The 10723-nt window shown below is 39.2% G+C and overlaps 1 protein-coding gene across 1 annotated transcript in view; it reads left to right on the top strand.

Annotated features, from left to right (window-relative positions):
• The first annotated feature begins 4946 nt into the window (after positions 1 to 4946).
• The window catches only part of LOC120941318 (CUB and sushi domain-containing protein 3-like), a 142172-nt gene continuing 136395 nt past the window's right edge, over positions 4947 to 10723 (top strand). Inside the window, exon 1 of the mRNA XM_040354644.1 lies at positions 4947 to 5108. Coding sequence (XP_040210578.1) covers positions 4947 to 5108 — 162 coding nt within the window. The remainder of the gene's footprint in view (positions 5109 to 10723) is intronic.

Genomic DNA, 10723 nt, shown 5'->3' with positions numbered 1-10723 from the left:
GGGGAAGTTATGAGTTGTCAATGTAAAACCTGAATTATGCTTACTTTTTAGAAACTTCTTATTTCCTCTTGTGTCTCTGGGACAGTCAGGACATAATGGTAATTCTCTCCAGTAAAACAAATGCAGCAAAAATGGGTTTTATGCCACCCCTAATCTACATAAAACATAAAAGTATGATTTTGCACAGACCATACACTTTGAGATTTGCATGTAGAGCTTCATTTTGTATTCTAAAATTATAATGGGCTATGTTACAGTATTTGGTTATTTTAAATGCAAACAGAGTAGCCAGCAGGCATAGACTTGCAATTTTCTGAACATATTTTTTTAAGAGCACATACCTCAGTGTTGGTTATTGGGGTAGATGTGAAGTGCACCGGTCTATTTGCCTTTAGTAAATCAACCCAATAATATTTCAACCATTTGTTTTTGCCCCTGGCCAATTTGCTAAAATGTAATTTGGAATGTTTAGCCAATGTATAGCCACAGAATCTGAAATAAATTAATCTGACTTTGCCCAGTTAAAGTGGAAATAAATTTTGTGATACTCACCTCTTTATCAATGAGGCCCCACACCAGCAGTGACATCATCTCCATGGCTTATTCTGGGTGCTGGTCTTTAACCAACTTGATAGGCAGGAGCGAGATTACTTCACTCCACTACATTCACAGGAGTGCAGTCATCCCATCACACAAGCACTGTGATGAAATGTAAATGGTGTTGTGCATGCACAGATCAGTGCACATTCTACAGAGAACTACACGAGGGTAGGTAGGTTTATTTTATTGCAGAAGAGACATTTGTCTTCTGCAAGGCATGTTTCTGAGGCATATGTCTTCTGCAATATAGAACCTGCCTGCTTGCAATTTTTTATTATTAGATTTTATTTCCGCTTTAAGACCCTCTTTTGTGCAATACAGTTCTCCTAAGATTCTCTTCATTGATACTACATCCTATATTATAAGATTGATGCACTGTTGTATTGTTGCTTGATTGTACTTGCTGACTTTAGATGTCATCGCTAAACAGTAAAAAATGAACAAGGGCCAGCTGGATATGTTATCTGTTCAGCAAAAAAAATGTATTGACTTTTTTGTTTCCATTGCAAAAGTGGACAGTCTAAAATGGTTATTACTTTTAGATCAGAGGTTCATCATCATGTGTCATCTGGAAGTGGCATAAGTGCTTCCAACTCTGAAAATGAACAAGAGTTCAATGTAACTTTAGATGCATATCTTAATCGGATCTCCAATGACAAGGTCACCTGCTGATTGGTCTGAATAAATCTTCATGCCTTAAGTATTCTCTGGCAGTAAGTGAGCCCTTTGGAACTTGGCAAGTATTAAACATAGGAAGTGTACCTTCTCCTCCCAAAACCTTACAAGAAATTACTTACCTCTTACTGTAAAATAACAAACAAATAATAATAATAATAATAATAATAATAATAATAATAATAATAATAATAATAATAATAATAATAATAACAAAGTCACTCTTAAAGGCTAAGTTCACCTTTTAGGAAAAAATGATAAATGCACCTATGTTTTCCCTACGGGTTCCTGAAAAGTATTGCACCCATAATCAGCAGATCGCTGGTGCAATGTAATGCTTCTGCTAATTCTCCCTCCTGCTTTCTCCCTATTTCTCTGTATGGACTGTCTGTTTGAAAGCTAGAGGAGGAGTGAATGAACTGTGAGTGTGCTCATCAGCGTGCTTGTGGTCCATTGACAACTACAAACCACCTGCCATAGTGGTACACTGGACTTGTAGCTCATGCATTCACAGAGCCCCAAGAGGGGAGGACAGGGTGAGTGCTAGGGGGAGCACATGCATGCAGGTGACATGAGAAACTTAGAGCTGGAGGAGAGTAGTGGGTACACAGCATCAGCAGTAATGAAAAGAATTAAAAAGTCAGTCCAGACTAAAAAAGGTCCATGAGTTCTAAGGAGTGTCACTGTGTGGCACAAATTGAGACAGGCAGCCATCCAGCAGAGAAGAAGTAGCTCTGTAGAAACAAGAATAGGAGACAAGGAGCGCTGCTTTTCTCCTATTCACCAAGCCCCATACAGCCAGCCATGCTAATTTCATTCGTAACAGAGCTGCGGAGGAGCAGGACCCCCGCCCGCTGTCTCTGGAAAGAGGGAGTGAGGTGGTGAAGGGGGGGGTGGTGGAACATGTTACATGTAATATGTTCCAAAGGTGAACTTATGCTTTAACAGAGTATGATGCCATAAACAACTGCCTATGCAGAAAGCTAGCAGGAGTAAAATAGTGGCAGTAGTAAACCATTCATCAGACTGGGACACCCAGGAATAGTCCACTTTTATTCAGCAAGGATGCAAACACAGTTTCAAGGAAGGAGGTGGAAGGCTTTGTTCAGAAAATCCATAGCATCAAACAAGCAAAACACCTACTCACCCAAGCCCATAACTTACTGTTCTTGATTAACAACATTGTTCCTTAATTACTTCTAAAAAAAAAAAAAAAACAGGCTGCACTGGTACTTTTTGAGGTTCTTTTAGCAGTTGGTAAAATGTAGATCTAGGACTGAAGGCTTTAGCCAACATAAAGCTCTACAAAGTCTTTGGATTCCAGGACCCAACAGAGAACTTACTAAGTTTGGAAACAAATGTTTGCTCTCCATAGAGGACACAAACTCTGGAGCCCCCCATTATGTTATGCTGAGAAACGTAGGTGGCATGTTGGCAATGTCCACAATCTTGCCAGCCAGAGTCTCAAATATATACAGTATATCCATATACAGTATATATCCATTGAATTTATGTATTATTATTTGTAATTGCAGATTTTGAAATATTATGGCTTGTATGGGCACAATACATATGATATATTTTGCAGTAAAATTAAACATTTCAATGTAATACTTTAATATTTTCCTACATTTTATTAATGTATAAGGCAGGGGTGTCCAACCTTTTGAAGAGTGAGGGCCACTTAAGTGAATTGGTAACCGGTCGCGGGCCACAATGAGCAGAGTGGGAGGATGACAGGTCCGTGTCCACAGACACAGCCCACTCTACTCTATGGGCCCTCTGATCCAATCCGATCTGCCTAGACGGAAGGGGGCAGGGGGGGCAGATTCCTTTCTATTTTTTTTAGGTAAGCGGGTGTAAACAAACACAAGCCTTTTTACATCTGCTGCTTCATAGAGGTAAATAGTGAGTCCAATTGGGTTGGACCGATTATGTGAAAGGGCCCTAAGGATGCTTTCACACTGATGCGCTGCACCGTGGGTGCAGTGCAGTGCATCTGTGGATTTTCTGCAGGTTAGCTGCACTTTGCCATAAACTTCTATTATTTCCAGCAGGTGTGTCGCACTTTCTGAAAGCTCAACAAACCCACAGGTAATAACAGAAGTCTATGGCTCAGCGCAGGTAACCTGCAGCTGCACTGCACCTGCAGATCAGTTTGAACACAGCCCAGTAACTACTGCAGAACAGATATACCCATATATTTATGAACTGTTGATACCAGCTTCGAACATTTTGGTTCATGAAGATTGTCTATTCCACTTTCTATAGTGGTCTAGGGCAGTTATATCGATTGATTTTGGTTGATATGAACCTTATTGTTATTTTATATAGCATTCCTATGTGAATTCACGTTTTTTCATAGAGTTCATATTGCACGTGGTTTTGCACTTTAATTATATCCCTTTCCAGTTGGATGTTTACACATTCTTTGTGAAGAAATTCATTAATGATTTCATGAGCACATTGTGATCACTACACTTGCACTTTATTTTTTGTGTTATTTGAAGGTTAATTTCATACATTTTACCTTCACAAGCGCTACAATTTTATTTTTATACCCATATATACACTGTGAATTTAGTAGTTAACTTAACTTTAATAACAGTTTTCCATTCAGGTATTGCTGGCTGTTGCTGTCCCAGGCAGAGTGCATTTGGTATCTGTGACAAGAGTTGGCACTCTACAGGAAGCATCGACTTATGTGGCTTTGTTCCGCAACCACTTGCTACCTCTACCATCGGCTTTATTCACAAAACTGCTGCTCTGGGATGGCGGTGATCTGAGCTTGCCAATCTGCCACCCCAGAGCAGGAGGTCGAGGGCCACATCAGAGGGCTCCGCGGGCCACATGTGGCCCCTGGGCCACTGGTTGGGCACCTCTGGTATAAGACATCATACACTTGCATGAGTTAAAAAAACATACATACATACATACTCACGTCCCTGATGCAGCAACGGTCTGATGTTGCAGCTGTCCCCCACCGGGTTTAAGGCCAAGAACTGACACATGACTGCTGATTGCTCAGATCTTAGTCAGCTTTGGAGCGCCAGGCAGTAGAGTGGATGGAAGTTGCTGGCTCAAGCTCTCAGCACCACACTTGGAGGCTGGGCTATCTGCCGATCAGGCATCTGGGTGAATCCAGACATTATTGTTGTTATATTTTGAAAAACCTTGAGTGACTCTGTGATATTAAGTAACAGCGGGATTTAGCCTTCTGCCAGCTGATTCTGGGTCACAGGAAAGCACAAATAAGTGCACTTCTGTGACCCACAAGAGATATATGGACACAAAATGCTTTGGCCATACTTCTCCTTTAACCTGTTCCTGCTCCCTCTTTGTGGTTCTTTAGGTGGGTCTTATCTCTGGGAGGCAGAACAGACTTTCTGATCATGTTATACTATGACTGGTTGTCACAGTGGTCATATGAATGGGATCCCATCTCAGCAGATTCCATATAAAAACTGTGACTGGGAGCTGACCATTGACACATATGTGTTAAGTGGTCAGCTAGAGGTTAAAAAAAGCCTACCATCATTCTGAATGCAGGATCCATCAATCTTACCACTAAAATAGGCCCTTTCATTCTGTTAATAAGTAATAATGGATTCCGCCCTGGTAGAGGCACAGAGACCACCCTGATTAAAGTTAAGGATGACTGCCTATGGGCCATGGACAGCGATGAGGCTTCAGCATTAATATTGCTGGATCTGTCGGCTGCATTTGATACTGTAGATCATGCCAGACTTTTGGAAAGGCTGGTGTCTGTGGCCGGGTTTGAGGACATGGCATTGACATGGATGGCCTCATTCCTGCAGAATAGAACTCAGAGGGTAAGACTAGGGACATATTATTCATCTAATAGCTCCTTGTCCTGCGGGGTTCCTCAGGGTTCTGCGCTATCGCCGATATTATTTAATATCTACATAAGGCCACTACTATATATTATTCGGCGCCATAATCTTAGCTTTCATGTTTATGCAGATGATACGCAAATCTATTTTAGGCTACCTAAAAATGAGGAAGTTCAGGTAGATTTGGCATCCTGCCTGGAGGAAATACAGTCCTGGATGGGAGCCAATTATTTAAAACTTAATGGCTCCAAAACAGAATGTATTATTATCAGTAATCAGAGCAAAATCAGTGTGACTGATTTTCCGTCTTGGCCGGTTTCGTTTATGCCATCCCCGACCCGGGCTACCCAAGTTCGGAACTTGGGAATCATTGTGGATTCCAAATTGTCATTGAAGGCGCAGGTAAATCAGGTGGTAAGCGCATGTTACTACCAACTGAAACTCCTGCGCTCTACATTGCATTTCATTGACGAGGTGGATAAAGTCCAAGTGATCAATGCTTTTATTGGTAGTCGGCTGGACTATTGTAACGCGTTATACATGGGGTGTCCAAAAACCCTTCTGCATAAGCTTCAACTGATTCAAAATGCCGCAGCAAGGTTATTAACGGGTGTGGGTCGTCGGGACCATATTACACCTTCTCTGAAAGCCCTGCATTGGCTACCGGTGGCTGAGCGGGTCTTGTTCAAAGTGGGTTGTATCGTCCATAAAGCCATCCATAAGATAGGCCCAGGGTATCTGCAAGAAAAATTTACCTGTTACGTTCCCAACAGATCACTGAGATCTGCTGATCAGGCAAATCTGACTGTCCCTAAATTTAGAAGAACTAAATGTGGAGGGAGGACGTTGGATGCGCAGGGCTCAATATTCTGGAATTCTCTACCTCTATATATAAGACGTGAGAAGGATTTACTAAAATTCAGGAAATTTTTAAAAACGTTCCTATTTGTTCAAGTGTATGGCCCTAATTAGGGTAAGATATTAGTATTGGTATGGTATTTTAGCTTTTTTAAATGTTATTATGTATTTTATATTGTTATCTTATAGTATGAGAGATGTGTTTTGTATTTTTTCATATGTTGGTTCTATGAGCGCATCGAGGCCTGCTGGTAATGACTGCGCTCTCAATAAGCATTTTAAATAAATAAATAAATAAATAAATAAAGCAAGGTTGAAGAGAAAACAGGCATCTAAATGATAGGTATAATATAAAGCTATCAATATGGTATGTGAAGTTACCTGCAGGCTAGACATAAGTAATCAAAAACATTTTGAGCTCATACTCTATTTAAAATGTATATTGGAGATATCCAACCTAAGGTCCTAGCAAAAAAATAAAAAAAGTTACCCACAAGCCAAAGATCCAAGTGAAATATTTTGCTAGCACTTCAATGACAATAGAGGTCCCTGTAGCACTGGAGCAGAAGATCAAGCCTTCTTAATTGTTTTACGCAAGCCCCCCATCTGCTATAATTATATCATTAATTTTATTAATGTAATTTATATGTACTTATCTCTTACTGAGGTCTGAATTGATAATAGTTTTGAGAGGCTCAGTTCTGAGATAATTGCATCTCTTCAGTCATTGGGTCAGTCTACTGTGCTACTTTTTTGGTCCATCACAGGATCCCCACAAGGTGAAAAAGTAAGGTCCTGGAGTAAGGAGTTAATAATATTCATGCAATAAATAGAGTGAATATTCTCTTCAGTTATTTGGTCATGTGAAAACCCAAAGAGCTATTAATTTTAAATATCCAGTCATGTGCAGATGTAATAGGTAAATGGGAATTTGCTTTTCACATAATTGCATACAAAGAAATATGTCAAGAAAAGGTAGAATTTGTAGGTACCCAAATGAAACATTTTATGAGAATATAAAAATCTATATTTTATTAATATCAAGTTAAAATATACTAAAAGCTCATGTAGCATGTATTATGCAATAATAACATTCCACATACTAGTGTGTTCCTATCCACTATCTAATTGATATTCATATATACATTTCTAATACACTCACTATACTATTAAAAAGGTATAATTTTGCTAAAGAAGGCAATAGGTTGGAGATTTCTCTCTAAACATTTCATGGATAGAAATTCTGCATTGTTAGAAGCATGGTTAAAGCTATTCTAAAAAAACAACTAAAGCTATGAGTACATTTCATACATAAGCATTTCCTTAATACATATAGGGACTTATTTAATAAAACTGGAGAGTGCAAAATCTAGTGCAGCTCTGCATTGAAACCAATCAGATTCCATATTTTTTTTGTCAAACCTTAAGTGAACAAGCTTCGGTTAGAAGTTGATTAACTACCATGCACATCTGCACCAGATTCTGCACTCTCAATTTTAGTAAATCAAACCCATAGTAAATCAATACATTTGAATACAACCTTGTTGGAGCAGACACTGCTAGGACTAACCTGCCCTAGTCCTTTTTATTATACAAATAATTCCAGCCACAGAGGGAAGGAGACAGCTTGGAATGACAGTCAAATGTCTATGGCAATATTACCTCCTCAAGACCTGTCACATACATTATTTAGAGGCCTAAATGAAGAGAGGGCTTCCCCTTGTGGCTCTTTTGTGATTACCCCTGAGTAGGGAGCTAGGGGAAAAGGGCACAAAGTGGCATGGGTGCTGGTAATTTGGTAGCAGATACAAGTAGCCTCTGGCTGAAGCCAGCAAAGGTGGAGGCACACCAGGAGAGGAGGAAGGGGAGCAGTCTGCAGAATGGCACCCAGAAAGTGGAGCTTTGAAGCTTAAAGTGGAGACTACTGAGGGTGCTTCATCAGAGGCAGACAAAGGTACCTGTCAAGGTCAAGAATGTGGTCAGATTGTGAACCAAGGTTAGCAGGGATGAACAGAAGGGAAGTATTCAGTAGTCAAGTTGGGGTCATACACGGAGAGAAGAGTAAACGTAGTTAAGCAGCAAGCCAAGGTTGATACCAGGAAGACAGCAAAGTGTAGTCAGAGCAAGGTCAGGAGCAGGCTGGGTCAGCAACAGGAGGTCAGACAACAAGAGTAAGAATGCAGGAACACAGGTCATGGGAAGCTGAAGAACATCCAGCAGTTACCAGAGAGGATCTCCTTAAATAGATAGCCTGGCCCCATACCACTTTTTTTTAAATAGGCAGCTTGAACTGATACCACTTTTTTAAGACCAAGTACCAATACTTTTTTTCAAGTACTCACCAATACCAATTACCAATACTTTTTTTAATGTCATGTGACAGTGGCACTAATATGCAGCACTGATGGGAATAATGAGGCATGAGACTGTTCGTAGTTTTATTTTTTTTTACAATTTTGTGCCCAGTTCCTCTTTTCTGCAGCCTAAGCTGCCCTCAAGATGAATTTACAGGAGACAAAGACTCCCCTCCATTCATGAAACAAAGCATCATAAACACAGATTACAATGCTCAGTTATGAATAGACAGAGTCAGTGATTTCCTTCCTCCGCTTTCCATCCTGAAAGATCGGGGACATGGGGGATTGGAGGAGGACACGGAGAGCCGGGGAGGACGCAGGGGGACCCGGAGGAGAATACAGAGGGCAGCCCGGAGGATGACATGGGGAGCACAGAGGGGAATTGGTGTGGCGGTGGGGGCAATTACAAGCACCGATCTCCCTGACAGCGACGGGAGTGAGAGGAAGAGGAACGGCTGTCAGAAAAGCTATACAGGGAGATTGGTGCTTGTAACTCCCCCCCACCACCACACTGATCATCTCTGAGGTTGCTTAAGTATCAGGTCAAGCATTGGAGCATACTAGTGTTAGTATCAGTGCAACGCTAGTTATAAACATTTTCACAAGTCTCTGATTTATCTCATTAGAATGTAAATACATTTGTATAAGGTAAGAAGTCTATTTATTTGAAAAAAATATGGATATTTTATCAAAATGACAGATATTGGCAAAAATCGAATGACATGTGCGTTAAAACAGTGACACATCCTTGACCTTAATACATAATTATAAAAATGTGTAATATTATCCTGTACTACCACAAAAGAAAACTGTAATGAAATAAAATGGTTGCATACAGTAGCACACAGGATTAGATTTCCATACCAAAGAAAAAATATATGTATTGTAAGCATTGTAGCAAATTCCAGTTCAGTGTCTGTGTAGGATTAAAGCATGTTCTCCACTTTAAGTGAGTTTTCACAAAGTTTAATGAATAAGTCGAGGCTAAGTGAAAATTAAAGGATCACTAAAGGAAAAAAAATGTATGCTGAAATTACTGTTTACAGGGTATAGAGACATAATAGTTAACTGGTTCCTTTTAAAAACGATTAAAAATAGATAAAAATCAATCATATAATGTGCCTCCTAGATGCAAAAAACGAAACTGAAACTAGTTTAGTCTTTGCATGTTATTTTATGCCTCTGTGCTGGACAGTGCCATAGAGAGTCATGGCATGGAAAACAAAACTAAACTCTCCCATGACTTTTTTCATAAGGAGCCAGACAATCAGGAAGTGTCCAGAACAGAGTAGTATTACAGCAACATCAGAGCAAAAACGAGCAATGAGGACATGAAACCAGGACTGCAGTAAGGTAAAGGAAGCTATTTAGCTAAAAAAAAAAATCCTTTAGTGACCCTTTAACTTCACAGGAATGGCTGCACACTGTTAGGCCTCGTAACGCACGATAGGTTAACCAGAGGACAACGGTCTGAAGGACCGTTGTCCTAGGTTAACCTATGAAGCTGACTGATGGTCCGTTGTGCGTACACACCATCAGTTAAAAAAACGATTGTGTCAGAACGCGGTGACGTAAAACACAACAACGTGCTGAAAAAAATAATACAAAATCTATGATCAATAATCAATAATCATACAAATAACATGCCAAGAGATCCTAGACTCTATTTATTAAACAAACACTTAGATTTACAGTATATAATGACAATTATATCAATTTTTTTTATATTTTTTTTAGTTTTTGATTAATATTTATATAGCATTATTGCTTTAAAAAAAATGTTGACTGCAAAAAAATGCAAAATTCACCCATGACTTTGGATTTATAAAGCCTTATATTTTCTTCTAAGGAAAAAATACAGCAAAACAGTAGAAACACGATCAACATGTCTAACATGTGAAAATGTGCCTTAAGCTCCACCTGCTGGCTTGTTCTGACAATAAAAATAAATGCATACAATCATACAAATCTCCCATATATTTCCTTTAAGGATAATTTGTTTTCACAGTGTGCTTCAATTTTTAAGTGAGAATAAAGTTCTATAGAAAAATATAATCTTAACTATAGCATTTACGTTAAAAAAAATGTCTAACTGGTTTATTTAATTTTTCCAGTTCATTTTCTCTATATATATTTTATTATTGTGAGATACATTGTAAAAGGATCACATTATTTTTGTATACATTTGGGGAAAAAGTCTAGTCGAGCTACAGGGGTTCTTGTTTCTGTTATGGACATCTGATTTGGCATCTCGGGTTCATTGCTATGCAAATGCTATAGGAAATAGAAGTTGTACAATTTTCCAGTACTTGTCTTGCTTTTCACTTAGATTGTTTGAAAAATTTTCTCCAGAGTTGTATCAAGTCATGTGATGCCAAG

The sequence above is a fragment of the Rana temporaria genome, chromosome 5 (genome assembly GCF_905171775.1).
Source record: "Rana temporaria chromosome 5, aRanTem1.1, whole genome shotgun sequence".
Taxonomy (NCBI): domain Eukaryota; kingdom Metazoa; phylum Chordata; class Amphibia; order Anura; family Ranidae; genus Rana; species Rana temporaria.
Note: the sequence above shows the minus strand (reverse complement) of the source record. Positions and strands in the feature narration are given on the sequence as shown.